The 20,736-nt window shown below is 48.3% G+C and overlaps 1 protein-coding gene across 1 annotated transcript; it reads right to left on the reverse strand.

The window, feature by feature from the left end:
- Window positions 1-980: 980 nt before the first annotated feature.
- LOC125959366 (LIM/homeobox protein Lhx2-like) lies at window positions 981-19,130 on the reverse strand. The gene is made up of 6 exons (XM_049692186.1): window positions 18,762-19,130; window positions 18,551-18,685; window positions 6,931-7,093; window positions 5,771-5,813; window positions 2,175-2,413; window positions 981-1,199 (listed from the first exon to the last, which is right to left on the reverse strand). Exons 1-6 carry the CDS (start codon window positions 18,836-18,838, stop codon window positions 981-983), a joined length of 876 nt encoding a protein of 291 aa, XP_049548143.1. The 5' UTR covers window positions 18,839-19,130.
- Window positions 19,131-20,736: the final 1,606 nt, after the last annotated feature.

A 20,736-nucleotide genomic window follows, 5' to 3' on the forward strand; every position in this document is an offset into this window, starting at 1 on the left:
TGGATGGGTTGATAATGATGTTGATGAAGCTGTTGATGATGATGCTGCTGCTGATCGATGATAGGCTGGTTTGGCAAATCATCACCTGGTGTGCCACCGTTGCTACGCGTGTAACGGCCCTAAAAACGATATCAACGGGAAGCCCCACCAGCCGTTACCGAGAGCCATCTACGCACGAGACAATATTCGACGATCGGGTGCATCATAAACGTCGGGATTTTACCCGAACTCAACGGACGTTCATCACCATCAGCGACACCGTACCTGCAGCGACGATCCTGGATGGAACAACATTATCGATCCTGCGTATCCTAAACGGCAGGGTTTTACCCGAACTCAACGGACGTTCATCACCATCAGCGACGCCGTACCTGCAGCGACGATCCTGGATGGAACAACATCATCGATCCTGCGTATCCTAAACGGCAGGGTTTTACCCGAACTCAACGGACGTTCATCACCATCAGCGACGCCGTACCTACAGCGACGATCCTGGGTGGAACAACATCGGCGAGAGGTAGGATCGACCACGGCGAACGGGAGCCACGGAAAGGACACGAGTGAGGACCGACAAGGACAGGCGATGACGAATGTGGAAAATAGTATAAAAATAGTTAGAATAAGAATAAACAAGGGCAGTCTCTCTATGAAGCTCAGTCAGTTGAGTCGGCCAGTCCCTTTGTGAAGCTCAGTCAGTCCAGTTCAGTTAGTGGGCTCAGTTTTGAAACTAGATTTCCAGTGTCAACTTCGTCATTTCTTTAAGCATTATTGGTGACAGCGGTTCTGCCCCGCCAAATTTCCGTTACAACGTGGTGACAGCGGTTCTGCCACGCTAAGTTTCTAACTCCGGGAAGAAATCCCGTTACAACGTGGTGACAGCGGTGGGATTTTATATGAATTCCCCAACATAAAGAAATTTCCGTTACACGCGACAGCTTTATCACATTCGATAGGATCATGTTCTTGATCATCAGATTGTGTCAGTAGAGCTCGGCGAACGTCATGTTGTGCATCTCCTCGAGGACCTGCGTCGAGGAGAGGTCATGTACGCCATCGTTCGGGTTGCCGCCAGTGTGATGGTGCAGCGTAGCGGTCGCTATCGACGGTAGTCCGGTCAGCGTTTGGCCCGGATTGCCCATGACCCCGTCCTGGCGCATCACATTCCGTCGCCATTTGGCGCGCGCATTTTGAAACCAGACCTGAGGAAGGAGAAGAACGGATGTTGAAATAGTGTGTTAATGATGCTCTGAGACTTTCCTGCCGTAATGCCGTCCTGCAGTTCCAAAGAAATATTGCATTCCGATATCGCGGGACCAAAAATGACAAGACACAAAATGATAGTTAGCACCAAGTCAACGACAGTTTACCGTTAATGAAGGTTGATGTATTGCATTGGTACCTATAAGCCCCAATACCAGCTAATTTCACTTTTAGTAATCATTGTGCTGCTATAATTTGGCGCATTGCAATTATTATTTCTATCCTTTTTTAGGTGTTTGCATACGGTAATAACTGTAATTGCAACTGTCTTTGTTGATATGTTCTTTGTCTTTGTAAAATCTTTGTTGATATGTTTTTGAAAATTGCAGTTAAAGTTGATAGCAAACGCATCTCCAGCCTTTGCGAAAGTAACTTTCACTGTTTGGAAACAGTTGGATGACTGCCAATCATTTAGCGACTAATGAAATTATATTTCAAACGCCTTGACGCGATAGCAACTTTTCTTTCCTCTTTTTATTAGGTCATACAAAGTTTCCGCTTGTTCGCGGTCGTTCCGCATAAGAATTGAATAATAATGAGCTGAGAGAAATTGAGCAACAGATTAGACATATAAGAGCTTAAAAGACCTGTTGTTACTATTTGCTTCATTATCTAACTTATGTTCCTGCTGTGCTATATTTTCAGTTGTAACGATCGTCGGCGTGCCATTGCTCTATTAACGAAATAAACAAATGAACAAAATAAAACGTAGATTTATATGACACAATGCATGATTGAGAGTTGAAATGTCAAATTATTTTTTCCATCAGAACCACACGATAGCAACAGCAATGCATTTTCATTTCGATAGTTCTTAGCTGCAAAGTTTCTGTCGCTTACTGACTCTTTTAGAAACTATTTAGATCCGCTGCTTGTTATTGCTTCTTAGGAAACTGACAGCCACCCTCGCTCACCTGTAATACCCGCTTCGAGAGACCCGTCTTCTGAGCTAGCTGCTTCAGATCCTTCGCGTCCGGGTTCTGGTTGATGGCAAAGTACGACTTCATCGTTCGCAGCTGGTGGTGCTTGAAGGACGTCCGCATCCGCTTGGTACGACAGTTCGGTGTAAGCGTACCACCAGACCCAGGGGACTGGCTACCATCGTACGTCGATAAATCCAAGCTATTTACGCTCAAATCTTTGTGCAGCAGATCTAAGGTAATAAGTCGAAAGAAAATAGAAAATGGAAAAGTCAAACCACTCGCCGTCACTCTTGCTTTTCTGGGTTCTTCATCCGTCGCATTAACATGAAGCACGAAGTGGAAAACAAAACGATACATTCATGCGGTGCCCGAGTGTCTGGCATAATTTTCCACCATCGAAAGCCCTCACCCACCTCGTCAGCATTCGTTTCAGTTTTCAGCTCAATAATTGCTGATTAGCGCGTGGAAAATGTATGGAAATGAAGCGGTGGTGTTTGCTGTTTGCGGCGTCGCTCGTCACCCACTTGAGCTGCGCTTTCACCAGACGCCCCTCCGCGCGGTTATTTGTTCAGTTATTTGCTTTTAATTGTTGGAAGCTTGCTGCTCCATCCAGCTAGATGCACGAGAGATCGACGAGCAGCAGCAGTCAGCATTGTTTTATTTTTCGCTGCACGTTAATGTGCTCCTCTTCTTCTGGCTCGGTGCTCGAGTGCATAGTTTACATACGAAATTGTTGCACCGGCAGCATGATGATGAGCCGCCCGATGAGAAGCAACAGTCACACCCTAGAACACCTCCCTCTGCCCCTTCAACACCCCTTTTTCGGAGCACAAATTGCAGACCTCTCTCTCTGTGGGGCACATGGAGTGAGATCTCGATGGAGGTTTTTGTTGTTATGCTGCTGCTGCTGTTGCTGCTGCTGCACTGGTTCTCGGAAAGCCAATCTTATTTTTTGCTGTTTCTGCCCCTGGCATAGGAGGGGTGCTGAGGCACAAAACGGTGGCCCAGCCACGGAGCATCAAGAGGTGGCCGATTTGCATTGATTGGCTGGGCACAAGCGTGGTGTTTTTTTTTGTGTTCGCCATTGCCATTGCAGCCAATCTGCATCAACGCTGCAACGAGTCTTCGGCACCACACCACGCACGCTAGTCAACCGGTCTGGTCTGGGTCAGCTCCCTGGTAGACCCCTTGAGACCGCTGGGAGAGACCCGTGATCATATTTATCCGAAATTAGCGTTGTTATGCTCTGTCTGCTGTTGCTGTTGTGGCAAGAGACATGATCACCGTCATGGCGGGGTAGTGTGGACCCACAGTTTGCAGCCTAGCATCCTGGAAGTGGACCTCTTTCGTGGAAAAATCCCCAGGAACACACCCCACACACCACACCTACTGCTGATTACAGTCAACAACAACAGCAACAACCGACCGATTGCCGCGCCCTTGCACCTCTGCTGATGATGCTGCTATGCATCGACACCGGCACTCGACTTCGTTAGCTTTTGTGATGATTAGTTGGTTGGTTGGTTGGTTTGTTGGTTGGTTGGTTGGTTTCGTGTCTCTCTTCGCGTAACTTGAATGCAAATCCAAAATGCTCTGCAACTCACTTCGTTATGATCGCGTTCGCGAGTGTCGGACAAATGCCTGCAAATGCTAATGATAAGCATCGTATTAGTGCTTCTATTCGCCCTTTCGGTGGCCAACCGGTTGGAACACTGCATTCTCTTCGAATCTCTCTCTGCGAATTCACACCGAACCAAAGGTCTTTAGGGAATGAGTTGGCATTTCTCAAAGAAATTCACTCTTGGTCTTGAGAATCTTGGTCAACCTAGCATGGAGTTCCGGTTATTACAAACGGACCACCATCTTATAATTTACAGGGTGGCCCATAAAAAAGGAAAACGCTTTTATTGATCTTCAAAGCCACTTTCGGCTGTTTACCCTTAAATCCCAAAGGATTTATCTTGTACGATTTAAACGCCAACAAACAAAATCACTTGATATGTTAACCGTCTTTATGCATTATTTCTCTTTGAGTATGAAAAAACGAGAAAATATCTTTGTCAAATAGGTTTCTTATTCAATAAGACCTTAACTTATTGATTTAAGTTGTTAACGAATCAAGAATGCATTTAAACGATTCTCTTTTCAAACCGATTTCACACAGAGTTCGCACAACTTACCATACAGTAATCAAATGGCGCTACAACCTATCTCTAGACGTTGCTTTAAGTAAGCAATTCTTGACAAACAGATACAAGAATTACATGAGATTTCGATTCCTTTTGTCTACGAGTGATCTTAACACGTCTACAGTGCGCATAGATCGTATAGAATACAATAATATTTTATACAATTCTAGTATAGAAAAATGGAATTTTTAATAGAGACACCCTTTATGATCTTCTTTTAATGAAGATGTAACCATGGTGGTGGCGGCACTGGTGGTGGTGGTTGGAGGCTCGTAACTTTGGCACGATCTACCCATTTCTCTTATGACCATGATGATGACGCCGATGAAGATGATGATGGAGATGAGCGCGAATGATGACCATTTCACGACTGACGTGCTACCGAAGAGAGGTTCGTGTCTTGACGCCCACCTCTCGCCATCTTTCCATCCGTGAGATGCTGCTCCAGACGAAGACGACGATCGCGGTGCTGTATGGTGTGGTTGTCCTCTGCCTTCCCGGAAAAGGCTTCCGCGTGATTCACTTTTCGTGCCGGTAGCAGCTTCTTCGGAATCACCTTTTTGCGCTTCCTGATGCCTTCCGGGAATGACGTGTCAGTCGCTCGCTCGCTCGCTCACTGTGTGTGTGTCACGCAAAAGGGCAGCTCATTTACAGACGCTTTCGCATCAACGAACGATCCCTTTTCGAATAATTGGCAAACGGCAATCGGCGCGCCCCGGAAACAATGCAGACGCACTGCCCTTACGCAAAGGTCTAAACACACACACACACACACACCGGGGCGGTTGTTCCGGCGGCTGCACCCGGTACTAATTACCGCTTTTGGGCGCCACACACACGCACACACATACGTCGTTCAAATCATTAGCATAATAGGAAGTGATGAGTGATTTATTTAAATTTAATGACGCCGCTTGAAGCTCGAACCAGGAGCCTCGAGACATTTTTCGGTTGTGCATTCGTGTGAGTCGTCGTGAGGGATCTTGATCCAAGAAGGGCTCATCAGACAGAGCCTACTTAGATGGTCGAAGGCACACGCGAGTGTTTGGAGCGCTGGCGCTCGCAACGTTCTGGGACTTGGAGAGAACCTCGAGTCAACCATAATTCGTGGTTCGTGGCTTGCCGTGGATCCTGACCTCGAGGGTAGCTCATAATTGGCCAGATGCAATCCGCGAGGGGACCAGACCAGGCCGGATCGAAGGATGAGAGACAATAGAGAACCAATTACTCTGCATCGTGGCGGTTATCGAAGTGACCGGATCGCCCAAGAGTCTCCCGAGATCGTGAAAAACAAATCAATCCCCACGGTAAGCTCGGTAAAACGGGTAGCGAGTGTCCCCCCCACCCCACCCCTCCTGGCCAGGCTTTTCATTATTTTGAAGAGCGCAGCAGACTCACGCCTGGCATTAAAGGTAAGCGTTATGATCATTCGCAGATCGATCTAATGGAAATAATAACAGTAATTGTGGGGCGCATCGATCGCCCAGATGACGCGTGCAGGTAGCGTCCGTGTGCTTAATGGCCAAAAGAGGGGACCGGATGAATCGTACCAGCTGACCGGCCGGACGGTAAGGGCCAAGAAGCAGGAGCATCGCACCTTATCGCGAACGGCTGCAGCGTTATCTTACAACTTAACTAAGTGAATCCTCCAAGGAGCAACCACTCGATGGTTTCTTGATGGTAGGAGTCGCGGATAAACCGGTCACCGCTCGGCACGGCGTATCTCCCGGGGACCAACCTGGGTGGCATAGCGCGCCGTTTAGGAAATGGACATGGAGACCATTTCTAATTGGCGATGATGCGTGCAGCTGCACATGCAACATCCGGTGCGTGTCTTCTGGTCCGGTGGTCCGGCTGCCCACGGAAACTCACGGGAAACAGACCCTGGGACCACATAAGCGGTCTCCGATAGGATAGGATTGGAGGAAGATCGACGCTTGACACGTGATTGAAATGCCAATCCCCGTGGTCGGTGCAGACCACGCTTCTTGCGTCCCGTTCTTGATTGCCTCCCAGGAGGATTGGCGCCACCCAGGAAGCGTATTGTGCGTGTAGTGGCCACACCGTCCTTCCGGCCTGTTGTCCCAAGACCAAATGACTCATTTTTTAACTTGGCACACGTTCCTCGATCTCGAACTCCGAACTCTCACCCTCAATATTCACACTCGGCCCTTTCGCATGGCCCTCTTGGACGCGTTTATTTGTTAAACACGAACTCGAACGACGAAACGAACGACGAACGAAATCGTCATCAAGCGGAGGAGAACCCTCTGCCAACACTCTGCTCCAGAGAGAGAGAGAGCGGCTTATCATTCAAAAAGCATCATGCGCAAAAGTCACGTCGTCCTCTGTTTTGCGTACTTTTAAGTACACATCGTCTGGTGTGGTTGCCACGACAACAATGCAAAATGGCCCCTTAAACAGGAACACCTTCCAGCGTGTGGTGCACGTCCTGAAATCTGAACACCGTGGGAGCACCACGTGGGGTTGCTGGGAAAGCGGAACGCAAGGGCAAGTGAGACGATAAGACACAATTCGTGCTGGTGGCCGAGACTTACCGAGACGCAGCGACGCAGTACCCGGATCGAGTGCTTCGAGTTGTGGCGCTGTCGACTGCTGCTGTTGCTGCTGTTGCTGGGGCGATGATTGAAGCCCCGGAGGAGGAGAAGGTAGGTAGGTGTGTAGAAGGATGTTGGTACGGATGCTGCTGTCAGTACTTGCCTTTTATTAAAAGAAAGTTAATTACTTTACAGGCAGGAATAGTTTACCATATAAAATGAGATTCCCTTTCCTAGCGTTTTAATAGACAATATAAAAATCGAGCCCTGAACATGAACATTCATTGAATTTCATTATATACTCCCGACACTACAGGTTTACGACATCTCATTAATAACTGACTATGTAAACCGAACTATATGAAAGAGCATTTTGTTGAACAATATTACTACTTTCTACTTTCGATAACGAACTATTTCTGTTTCGATTTATCAGTAATATAATCGATTATATTTGTAATAGAAGCTCTTTCATTTTGTTTTTATGCTAGTAAAACATAAACATTTGAAGTGAACTCATCTGCTATTGCTGGTGTGTATTGCCGATAGTATCATGGCATTTTCATGCCTTTGGCACTGGCGTAAAAACCCCGCGAAATGACTTCTCGAGAAACCGTTGAATCATCACGAACCTGTCCCGGTTTCTGGTCATCTTTTTCTTGTTTTTGTGTGCAATGCTGGCTTCCAAAATAATTTTACCGTTAACTCTCCTACCGGTTTCCTACCAGGTAGCAGCTTCATCCCCAAAAAAGGACATGATTCGGTTAGAAAGTGTGGAAGAATATATGACCACGACCACCCGGCAAAACTGTGGCCTTACGGACGTAACTGACTGACTGACGCAAAACTCTGGCCCGTTCTTCTGCCCCGGAAGCCAACTGCATTGCATACCCTCTTCATGCCACGCAATGAGATCCTCATTTTAGTCCACCAAACCATATATCCATGACGAATGATTCATGTGTCCTTTTACGGTCTGTTTTGGAGGCATCGAAACAGCACCGGGACCAGCGATGGCGAACATAAACGTGACCTGCGCGCCATGCACGATCCGCAGAGACAAACCTGAGATGTGGATTTCTTTCGCGGAATGGAGTGACTCCGTTTCCCTCGTTTTTCGCCGATGCCCTTGAGGTATTGGGCACAGAAGACACACAAAATGGAATGGAATGGAAGAATCCCTTTTCGACACAGGAAAAAAAAAGTTGAATCAAGTGAAGCAAAATTCACGATAAATCATGCGCATGCGATTCATTGCCGATTCATTGGGAAGCGAAGAAGTCAACCATCGAACATGAGCCGTTTACTTGAACCCGTTTTCCAGCTGATATATCCCTCGACTGCTCTCCGATACACACACACACACAAATGATGGGCAGACTCGTGCTATCAGCATCGTGCGTCTTGTTTTTTGTTTCGTGGCGATTTCTTCGAAAAATTTCCCCATTGTATCTCTCCACTCCTAACGACACTTTTCGCATCTTTATCCTCGTATATCTCCTCGATGTCTTCGACGGTCGCATTGTCCGTGTCCGGCTGCTGGTGCTGCTGCGGAACATTCTCGACCGTTCACCACCGAGAGACAAGTAGTTCAAGCTGCTGCAAACCGCTTTGCAAACAATGGTCCCCAGTGGACCGTCTGCTGTTGCCAGTAACGGACTTTTACCGCAACCAGATATTACCTTTTTGGGCACAATGCCTACCGAGGACAAGCGGATCGAACGTGCATCCGTGTTTTGGTCCCGCGGAGAGGATTGGAGCCACGTTCCTCGAAAATGCAATGAGCTTCTATCGATTTCTGGTCGGTATTCGGGCAAGTGGACGATCAGTGCGCCATTTTGTCGCACATGCGGTGGCGAAAGGAAATGAAGACAAAAAGTCAAACGTCGTCGTCGTCGTCGTCGTCGTGGTCGTTTGGGTGCAGTGCTTGGGCTGCAATCACTTCCGATCACCGGACTGGGACATTCGAGCAGAAACTACTGCCCCGTGATGGCAATGAAAACGTTTTGTCGCGATTGCAATCCACAACCGCACAATGTCGCGATGACAGCAAACATCTTCAATGCTTTCCTGTGCTCCCAAAACCTGTGCTGCAGGCCCAGCGAGTCACAGGAAATACGAAGACATTCGATGGACCCAACGATTCGGTTCGATGGTTCGCAGAAGTCCGAAGCCCGAAGCCCGGAGTTTGGTGAAAACTTCTTGGAATCCATAAAGCTGTCGTATGGTCGCTGTTTGTTGTTTCGTTTATGTTCCACGCTGGATCTCTCTCTCTCTCTCTGTTTCTTGTATTGAGCGTTAGTATTGGAAATGCTTTTCAAGGCCCAACGAGTAAGGCCAGCATCCTTTACTCCATCGTTTCAGAGCTCGCCGTCTCTCTTTATGTTTATGTATCTATCGCCGGTGCCACGGCGGCGAGATTTCGGATCTAGGCAAAGAAAGGGGGAAACCAATTTTAAACGTGCTTCGCTGAGCAGGCTAAAAAAGCGTGCTTCCTCCGATCGGTTTGGCACTAAGATGATCACAGGAACGGAGGAAGCCCGCGCACTTTATTTCATTTTTCTCGCTATAATTCCACTATAGCCCGCTATAAAATTTGACTCGACGCTGCAACCCGACGACCACAGTCGACAGTCCCCCCGGTGCCGCTGGCGCTCAGTCGTCCGAATGATCCGGCTGCTGCACGTCCTTTGGTGCAACGGCGAGTACCACCAGCTTCGTAAGAGGTCGGAGGTAGATGAGTTCCCTTTGTCGTCTTTACTGTTGCCTTCCGCACTATTCCGTCACGCGATTCGATTACTTCAACCACGATCCCACGCGGCCAGCAGTTTCTGGGATAGTTTTCGTCTACTATCAGGACGGGCTCGCCAACCTTTATCGGGCGAACGTGGTCGAACCATTTGGACAGTTTCCTCACGGTCGGCAGGTATGTTCGGACCCATCGCTTCCATATCCTATCGTTCAGTTGTTGTGCCGCTTTCCAGGTGTTTTTTCAGGTTCGGTGGGGCCTCGCCTGGCAGTGTTAGTGGCTTTACGCCGGAAGACGAGCCCAGGAGGAAATGATTTGGTGTGAGTGTGGCGTCGTCGTCCCTGTCCAGCGGCACATGTGTAAGTGGCCGCACAGCAATCAACCTGTTTTTCCGCCGCGGCGAGCTCTTTACTGGCGCCGACAAAATTATTCGCCAGATCGCTCCAGATCTCGTTTGGAGAGTTAAAGGTCCTTGCTTCTTTTAGCTTGTGTGAAGAAGAGGGCCCTGTGGCGCGTCGCGCAGACCTTTTCGCGTTGTGTACGCATCGACATACGTACGCGGTCGCTCGTAGCAGTCGTGACCACTTTGAGAAGCGTTCCCATTGCTTTAACGGATCTCGTGTAACATGCGTCCCGCCATGCTGTGACATCTCTTCACTGGTGGCGGTTGCTGGCATTGCTGATGTTGGCCATCGGTCTTCCTTTTCGCGTAGGAAGGCGGGGCCACCCAGCCATCTGTCCATCTGAAGGTGTTGTTCTAGGTTGCTCCATTTCGTGCATTCGTCGGCCACCCATCGCCAGTTTTCGATCGCGGTCAAGTCGAGCACCTCTCCGACGCACAGCGCAACGAAGTCGCTGTACCTACGGTGGTCCGCGTTAAGCCAGCACATAACGTCGCGAGAATCAGTCCACGGATATTTCCGATTCACGGGAACACAATGACCGTCCTCGATCGTCTTGGCTAGCCTAGCGCCGAGTACGGCGGCCTGGAGTTCGAGCCTGACCACCGACACGTATTTCAGCGGCGCCACCCTCGCCTTGGTGCCTACTAGCGATACTTCTACGCAAGTTTCGTGAGAGAATCGCAAATACGCGGCCGCTGCGTATCCGTCCTTTCCGGCGTCGACGAATATATATAGTTGGATGTCGCGATATGTTGTACGGGTATGGAGACGATAACACCGCGGAATTCTGATTTTTTCGATCGACGACAGCCCATAACGCCACCTGTTCCACCGAGTTTGCAGCAGGGTCGGGATTGGCTCATCGCATCCTGTCCCGGCTCGCCAAACGTCCTGCAGTAGGACTTTCAGGTACAGCAGATATCCGGCGATGAGTCCGAGTGGGTTGTACAGGCTCATCAGCATGCTGAGTAATTGCCGCTTTGTAAGTAGACTCTCCAGCCTCAGCATTTCCTCTTTATGTCGACTGTTGAGTTTGAAACCAAATGTGTCGTGGCTTCGGTCCCACCACGTCGCAAGGATCTTATCGGAGCTCGACTCCGGGCTCCCGTCGATTGCCTTTTGCTGGGCAGCATTGGCGTGGCCGTTGAGGGCGGAGGTGAACGCGGGAGAGTTAGACAGCCAGTTATGTAGCTCAAAACCTCCCTGCTTGTGTTGGCTCGTAACGGTGAAGGTTGGGAGGTACCATTGTCGGTGTAGCGATATCTCCCCGCGCAACGCCTCCGGTGTACGCATGCGCACGTAGCCTTTCACGAGGTCCCTAATCTTCTCATTAACGGCTAAACCTAGCATAGGTTCTCGCCGCATCCTTTTCTCTAAGCACTCGAGTCGTTTAATCGCTATCTCGCGATTGTTGGGTAGGGTCGCTTCATCTGATCGCCATAGCGGGGCGGTCTCGAATCGGCCGTCCGTAAGCTTCGTGGACGACTGAAGGATGGCTAGCGCCCTCTCATTCTCCGAAGAAGGAAATAATTCCTTCGGTTGGTGGTTGTCATTTAAAGCCGTAGGACATATGTGCATGGCGTCGTCGGCTGCAGTGGTGAACTCTTCACAACGGCTCTCGTGCACATTACTTAACGGCGGCGCATCGGGGAGCAGCGCGCCATCACGGTTGCCACTGATGACCCACCCAAGGCGGGTTTTTGTCGCAATAGGCTCCCCGACTCTTCCTTCCGTGACCTTTTGCGGATAAGTCAAATGGTAGTTATCTATCCCGATCAGGATCCGGGGCCGCGCCTTCACATAACTGTCCGCCTTCACATTGCAGAGGTGCTCGTATTCATTACACATTTCTTGGGCGTCGAGGGTCTGCTCTTGTAGACTCAGTTTCTTAATACTTCTTGCTAGTGGTATTTCATAGATGCGTGCGTTCTTGCCTGCGCCTGAGATACCCAGCGTCACCGTTACCGAGTCATTCTCGTTGCGCGACAGGTCTCCGGTCCAGGTGAGACACATTGGGCTTGGTCGCCCTTGCAGCTTCAACTCATCAATCAATGCGCGATCAATCAGCGTTACCGATGAACCTTCATCGAGTAAGGCGTACGTCCGTACCGTAGCTCCGTTATGTCCGTGTAGAGTTACGGGTACGTAACGCAATAACGTTCTCGGGTCGCTAGTGTGGGTGTGTGTGGCCGCGTTCGTCCCGCGAGTGTCCGTACCACGAGTGTCCGTACCGCGAGTGTCGTGTAGTAGAGCGTGGTGAAATCGGCCACAGTCGTTAATCGTGCACTTGTCGTCCTTGCGGCACTTTCCACTGTGTTTATATAGGCACGTTCGGCAGAGTTTGTGTTGGCGAATAAGGTCCCAGCGATCGCTAACGCTGCAGGAGACGAATTTGTCGCACCTGGGCCCTTTCTCGCAAGAAAACCTTTCGCATACCAGGCATGTATCTGTGTGCCCTCGATCGTCATTTGACTCGTGGTGAGTAAGCACACGTCCATTTTCGCGAGCATTGCATTGCACTGGTGGAGTCACGGCGATGGCGGCATCCGTGGTCTCCTTCATCCAGGCTCCGAAGTGTTTTAGGGAGCAGGCGTGTAATAGCGTCGTCTTGCGTCGCCCCCACTCTAGGCGAAGTGTGGGAGGAAGGCGATCCACCAATTCTTGCAGTAGCGTTGCGTTGTATGTGTATTCTTGCAGTCCGCTGCTCCGCACGGTGGCGCATAACTCCTCTACCGCGATACCGTAGTCGATTACGGATTGAAACCGGTCCATTTTTGGCAGTGGCGCCTGCCTGATTTGCCGTATAATGTTGCCGATGATGGTTTCCGGCTGACCAAACATCCTTTCGAGGGTCTCCATGACTTCACGAACGTTCTCCGAGTTATATAAACGGCACTGCACTGCCTTCAGGGCCCGGCCTGATAAGCTTTCCTGAAGTCGTATCGTGTTCTCGTCGTCCGAGTAGCCGCACATTCTCGTCGACGTATCGAAACGAGATTTGAAATTTCCCCAATCTTCGGGATTTCCCGAAAATCGTGGTAATTTCCCGGCCGCAACATGTCGAGCAGCAACTTGGCTCCGGCTGAGGTCGCCCCACTCGTCCCAAGCGGTAGCGTGCCTGGTCGACGACCTCACCGGGCGTTCATCGCCCCCGCTGCGGAGCAAATACTGATTTCTCCGCTCTTGGTCCTCTAGCATTCGTCGGAGGTCCTCCAACTCCTTACGCACATCCGCGGAGGCTTGTTGTGCGGCGTGCGAAGTGGACGAACTCGATTCCGGGCTGCGGGATCGCAGATCCTGCCACCTGCGCTGCTCCTCAAGCTGGCGACGCATACGCTCGATTTCCCGTTGCACTTCACTCGATTCGCGCGTCGCGTCTCCCACGCGTGAGGTCAATGGCACGTCATCATAGGTCGCTGGCCTATCGGGTTCGTGATGGCGGGCGCCATCCTCACTAAGACGCGATGGCGTTTCCGGACGCGACATAGTTCCGCACTCTGCGTCTGTTCACTTGCGTTTAAAGTTCACAGGGAATCAAAACTCAGAGATCAAGTTCACAAGAAACCAAATTTTCGCTTCACAAGAAAGCACTCGCGTATAGTTCAAATGTTCGCAAACCAAATTTAAGTCAAATGTTTGCAAAAACAAATTTTTCGCTCCTAATAGAGCGACTAATCACAACGTTATCGGTTCACTTTTATCGCGCGATTTCCGTTGCGAGGCGCAGTTCCTCGAAACACGGTATACCGCTATCGCACGCACTAAAGGAACAAAATGAAGCTAAGCAAATGATAAAAATGTTTCTCCGAGAAACTATTTTTTAAGCAAGCTTTTTTAGTATCGCCGGTGCCACGGCGGCGAGATTTCGGATCTAGGCAAAGAAAGGGGGAAACCAATTTTAAACGTGCTTCGCTGAGCAGGCTAAAAAAGCGTGCTTCCTCCGATCGGTTTGGCACTAAGATGATCACAGGAACGGAGGAAGCCCGCGCACTTTATTTCATTTTTCTCGCTATAATTCCACTATAGCCCGCTATAAAATTTGACTCGACGCTGCAACCCGACGACCACAGTCGACAGTATCCTCCACCCATTATCGACCGGCAGCTGAGAGGACAGGTTTTTGGGAAGGATGGTATGTCATTCCAAGCGATTTTATTTTATTTGTTCCCCCAAAAATTTATTCCAAGCTTCCATTCCAGTTACTCCTGACAGAGGACAGAGGGACTGGATCGAGGTCCTCGAGTAAACCGTTACGACGTCGCATAACATGGCTGCAGAATGTGTAGAAGTTGCAGAAGAAGCTGCAAACCGTCTTGAAACTCCAAAAATGTACGATCGATGCGAGTGGATCGTGGAAACCGTTTGGACGAGACAACTGTGGTGTTGTCATTCTGTCTGCTGGTCTTCTTGGTCGCATTATCGTTTTCAATCGCTTTGAAGTCGTGAAAAAAACAGGAACTGCGACCTTCTGTTCGATTGGATGTTGTTACATGGACGGAATGGAACACTGGAAGCATAAAGAAGGTGTACGAGGTTTCATTCAACCGGATTCAGTATCATTTTCCGACAGCAGTTAACGATAACCTGTCTCTCCATCGTTTCATGAATCCAAAATTGTTGTTTTCTAGACAAATCCTGGCATGGTGTAGGAATTTTCTGTTAGCAAACAACTATTACAGCACCTCTCGTTAGAAGTTGCAATTAAAACTTCAAAGCCCCGTACATAATTAAATCTCTACATAATCAAATCTTAAACACCATATTTGACTCTTTCTGGTACACCACAATACCTTACAGTATACACAAAAAATCGCAAGAAGCACCGATGTCCTTCCCATTCGCGCTTGTCTAGAAGCAAGTTTACGTTACTGATTAATAGCCAAATGCGGTTCTATATTGATGCAGTGAGTAGAATTCGATGGTCTGTTGTACAGAGGAATCGTTGTAGGTATGACCAGAAATATACTTGATAGAAGAATCTACGGTAGGATTCGATTAGTCTATACGATTTGTAAGAAGTATTATTTTTTTTAGGAGCTTCAACTTGTTGAGAGTTAAATTTTGTTGGTCTACTCATGTCTTATGAAGTTGTCTTACTAAACTAATTACTGTACATAAAAAACAAATGTGCTACAAGAACTTGGTTCTGAGGATATTTTAAAAACCAATCTTTCACATTATCAGTACCTGGAGGAGTAAGTGATGTCTAATTAAACAGAGATCACATTCAACATTCTATTGCAAAAAGATTCTTCAAATAAAAATAAAACTTCCATCTCAAAAGCGACGTGCGTCATTGTCCCTTTGAGCAGCAGCCACAACAGCAGCAGCAGGAGATGAAGAAGGTCGTGCACGTTTCAGCACTCCCTGAAGACGGAGACAACGGCGACGACGACGCACTCGACACTCTCTCAACAAGTTGTTGACGTTCCGCGTGCATTCTACGCGGCCGGCGGAGGACAGATTGCGTGAGTAACGGCAACTATTCGTCGCATGATTTAAATGGCCATGTTTCGCCATTCACCCGGGAGTCCCGGGATGCCGAGCACGAAATGGTGACGACGGTGGTCACGTCATCATAGTCCCACCCTTCCCACACACACACATACACATACACATACACATGGAACGAAGACAATTTTATGGAAATCTCAACCGGCACGACGATCAGTGGCCGGCGGTGAAGCACGTGCACCGCATGGTCCAGGAGTGGCAGCAGCGTTAAAGCCTCCTCCCCACATTGGTGGTCCGGGCCTCGGACAGCCTGGGTGGCAACATTCACCGCCATGACCACGGCCCCCCTTTGGTGATCATGCAGGGGCTGGCTCACTTGTTCCGAGAATCGTACGCGGGATTAATATGCAACCCGTTGGTTGGTTGCATATCCCCTTCGCTACCGTTTGCTCGTGTCTCGGGACATTCGCGGAGTTCCGGAATATCACCGGTGGCTCATCTCTCACCGGCAGCGTTCGTCTGTTCCTCTACGGACTCAACTCTAGCCCGGAGCTCGCTCGAGAGGACGTTCTGCGGTGGATGAAGCATCGCGTTCCGTGCAGTTCCGTGTCGGTTTGCAATTGGTGTGCGACCACCAATGGACCGTGTCTCTCTTTCTCCTTCCCTTTTTCTCTTTCTGTCTGTCTGTCTCTTCGAGTTTTTCTCTTATTTGTCACGTACCACCCTCATATCTGGGTCACACATCTTCGAAGCAGTCGCTGGTGGCCTTCGAAGCAGCATCCAGCATCATCTACAGAGGGTAGCATCACTGACCGTAGCTCCGGTGGCCAATGCATGCCCGGGCATGCCGGATCCGTGTCTGCATTCAGCGGTTAGCGATGAATAATGCGAGATTGAGAGGAGGAGGAGTGGCCGCTCGATCATCCCCTATCCCCTAGCGAGGTTTCCGGTGCAAATCGTTACCAACACCGACGCCTACACGGCTTCGTTTGCTTTGCACACGGCTACGAATGGTAATGCAAATTGTTGCCACCTTCCTGTGTGGGCCTCACAGCCAGCAAAAAAACAGTCAACGACCATGCGTCTCCATGAGATGCGACTGCCCGGGTTGCTTCGATCTGCATGTTGTTTGGTCGCTCTCTAGGAAACTGGAATTGTGTCTGATGCTCTGATGCCTTTCCGCATGGAAGGTTTATGAAGTTTGCAAATGATCTTTGTGTTCGTGTACTTCCTGTTCCCGGACTCCCGGAATCAACATAAAACCCTCGTCGCGATTGATCCCGGTTTCTATCTTTTCTCTTGGAAATTCTCGATTCTGCTTCATCGAGCTCAAAGCGAATGTCCGTCTGCATACTCTGCTTTCAAGTATCCACTTCTCTGCTGCTGAACGGGCTTTGGCTTCATTCTCCTCATTTCTGGCTCCGCGGTAGCCTTCAGCCTGAATTCAATCAATCCGGTCTGACAACGGTTGGTCTCGTGTTGGTACGCTTGCGTTGTGGGGTCGAGAACCGAAAAATCAATGAAAAGAAGAGCTCTTTCTCGCTCTCGAAGGAGAAGCAGCACTTGAACATGTTCACAGATCACAGAATACACCTGGGCGAACGGAAGAAAGAAGCTGGTTCCCGGGTTCTGTCCTGTCGCTACAAGCAGTGCAACAAATAAGAAATGCACATAATAAAGATACCGGCTCTTCTTCTCTCTGCCTATCCTCGGCGTTCTGTTTCCCTTTGGGAACAGGCTGATTGAATGGAATGAAAGAGTCAGTAGCACACGACGGATGGTAAACAATGCTCCACGAATGATTTCTATTTAATTTTCTCGAATCCATTTTTTGTGCTGCTTCGAATTTTGTAGATTGTACAGGGTGTCCCACCACATTGTGTTGCCATTTTCAATATGATTGTAGACCCTGATGATGGTGATTTTTAAAAGAAATCATTATTTTAACAGGTAATTTTCACCAAGATACTAGTGATACCATTTGTTAAAAAAACTTGCAATCGTTTGGTCTCTTTCATTAAAATTGATTTCAGAAACAAAACTCTCACTGTTTCGAAATCTTTACAGCCTGTAAAATGACCCAGTGAATGCAAAAAGTTTTCCTGGTATCAGCTGACTCACAAATCGACTACAAAAGACTTTTAAAACGTGTCGGAAGCCATAATTTGAGAAGGAGAATCATGAAACGGCGCATTAATGTAATACAACGCAAAAATCAACTCGGGAATGAACAAAATTTCACTTTAGTGATATCTATTCTGGGACACCCTGTGCTCGTACGGAGTAAGCAGAGTGATTTGCATTGGAATAAATTTATGAGTTGTGTCAATGGACGGTACACGACCGTGTTGTGTTGTCAGAGCATTATGCTTGGCAAGCAAAGTTCTGATTGAATGAAAAGGCACGAAAGGTACCGAGGTACCACAGGACTGTTGGCCAAGTGCGGTTGGTTTGTATATTTTGGTCTTCACTCTCTCTCCCTATCTCGTTCTCTAGGGACATCTTCATCTCGGTGGCATGAACGTGCTCCTGGATAAATGCTGGTAAACTGAGGATCAGTATTAAACATTTATGCGCAACCTCAGCAAATCCTTCTCATTGTTACCATTCATTACTCTCCGCCGTCCGCATGTTCGACGAAGTTCATGTTTTCGAATACTTCAATTCTTTCTTCAGTGTCCGTTACATTTAAATATTTTATCGAAATAACGATCGAAACGTTGCGGAGCGGACATTTGCCTTGCATCGTAATTACTCATAATTGTATTGGCCTCGTGCAGCTAATGGTTGACCAGTAAATGAGTCTCCGTGTGTGTGTGTGGTACTTCATTAATAGCACTGCAACGACGTTATATTTGTCTGACAGACGCAGACCCCATCAAGTACCGACCTGCATACCGCTTTGACCTCGCGTATAATGAGCTGGGGGGCACCGCCACCGGAAATTGGAAACTTCTGCTCTCTCTTTCCCACTCTCTGTCACTCTCCTCACTGTCCTCGACACATCACTTACCGGTAATAGTCGTCCTTGCAGTAGATGTTGCCTTCACGCGAGTAGCAGCTCAGCTCCGCTTCCAGGTTGTGCAGACATTTGCAACATCGGAGGCACTGGTTGTGCCACGCTCGGTCCGCCACGAGGAGGTAGTATCTGGAGTATTGCAGCAACGAAGAGGGGAAAAGAGGTCATTTACGATCATTTGCGAAAACAGGGATCGGTTACATACCGGTCTCTGATGGGACTGCCACAGCCAGCACATTTCTCCGGTGCCATCGCTTCGCTCGCCATAAGATCCTTTAGCATGGTTCTGGTGCGTTGCGTTGCGGTCTATACGCCACGGTTTCCTGTCTCCAATTCCCACCACACACACACACACACACGGCAAACGGCACTCGGAACCTTTCGAACCACGCACACAGTTCGATCAAACAACAGCTCGTTCGCAACTCATCACAAGATGGCCACAAGTTCCATGGATGCTTTCGATGGATCGCGAAGGTCCGAAATACCGGAAGTGCATCCAGGAACGGGTGCACGGTTGTGGGTTTTTTTTTGTGCAGGGATGCAAACTATTTGATCGTTGCCTTTTGTCGGCGTTTTTCTTTTGTGTTTGTTTGTTTTCTTCTTTAAATATCACTAAACTGTGTCACTGCGAGGTAATTTCAATTATGCTAAACGAAAACACATATTAGTCCATGGTCAGACAGTTTTGCCGCCAGTTTTCGTTGTGTATCGCCTGTTTCCTGCTCATCTGTTCACAAGAAGAAGAGTATTTTGTAGAGGAATGTCTGGTATGACAGGTGCATCAACAGCATCTTCAGATCGAACTTTTCCAAAACAGTATTCAATTGATTCGATCCAGATTAAACATTTCTTGGATTTTACTCCATTTTTAGACTTGTTCTATAACTGGGAAAATACTTCTAAAACAGTAATTGGGAGCTATTTCAAGGAAATAGGAATTCATAGGGAAAGGTTTCGAGAATGATGTTAATATGAAATTGATGTCATATCCATTCTTCTGAAATGTTTGTATGGCTTTCGTGTACATTCTAATAACTTCTTGGGATACATTTAATGTTTCTAATTCAGATGGATAGTGAAACGAAAAATATTGAGTAAAGTGAAGTTAAATTGTGTTTTATTTGGTATAAATACGATCACACATCATTAAACTAAACATTACAAAAATTTGGGGCCGATTTTGTCATTTGTATGTGTATTTGTTATATAAAACTTCAACTTTTTTTTAAGTATTAGGTCATAGCTTGAGGAAAATGTTACAAAAATACAGTCATGGTATCTATTTCTTAGACGCGTGTCTGCAAAAATGTTCGTTTTGTAGAGTTTATCGTAAAATTTATATACCAACTTTTTTTTGTTAAATGATGAGTGTCCCATGTAGCGCTGTCAGGTTTTTGATAAATTTATAGGTTGGTATCACATATTTGTAGCAGTATAGCTTCTCAATTCTTTGCTCATTAGCTTCGACGAAACGAATCTCTCTGTTTCATTTTCCTTCGCCCAGACAAACCTATTGGAGTGTCATTTCCACATCAAGCTCACCACAATACCGTCGATGTGTCTGTCTGTCGATGACGGCAACGGAAGGGCTTGGTTCGGCTTGGCTGAGAAACACACACACACAAAATAGATAAATCATTCGTTGATTGTCATTGCAATTGAATGCATTGAATGGATCCACAAATATGCACAAAACGGTACGCGGCACGCGGGAAGGAAAAACGCGATTGATGGCGGCTTTTCCCGCCGTGACGTACGCAAAGGCATTCACCGTCCATCCGCTCGTTGACTCTCGGGCTGACTGGTTCTCGACCTGGACCTGCCACACCTGCAACGGAAACGACCCGCGATCGGGATCGGGATTGATCGATCGACTCCACGATGCTCGATGCCAAGACGAAAACGAAAATTCTCATCGAACCACGCCATCGATCGAGGGTGCCAGCACCAGGTTGTGGCCACGAGAATGTGACAGACGAACCGCAGAAGAGCTAGCAACCGAGGTCCGGGGTTGCTGGTCCCGGGTGTTGGACAAAATGGCGCAAAGCGGAGCCTTTAAAGGGCCAATGGCTTCAATACCGATGTCCGAAGCAGTTTGACATCGATTGAGATGATAATTGGCATGCGATTTCCCTCCCCCCCCCCCCAAACCCTCCGCTCTACCATCCTTTCATGTG

The sequence above is a fragment of the Anopheles darlingi genome, chromosome 2, assembly GCF_943734745.1.
Source record: "Anopheles darlingi chromosome 2, idAnoDarlMG_H_01, whole genome shotgun sequence".
NCBI classification, from domain to species: domain Eukaryota; kingdom Metazoa; phylum Arthropoda; class Insecta; order Diptera; family Culicidae; genus Anopheles; species Anopheles darlingi.

Bases quoted from the DNA above. Each gene is read 5' to 3' on its own strand.
- LOC125959366 (XM_049692186.1), bottom strand. From the start codon at position 18,838: ATGCTAAAGGATCTTATGGCGAGCGAAGCGATGGCACCGGAGAAATGT. The intron at 5,814-6,930 runs GTAAGTCTCGGC...TATTTCCATTAG, and splicing joins TACTGCGTCGCTGCGTCTCG to ATCGATCTGCGAATGATCAT. The intron at 1,200-2,174 runs GTGAGCGAGGGT...CTCCTTCCTCAG, and splicing joins TCTCGAAGCGGGTATTACAG to GTCTGGTTTCAAAATGCGCG.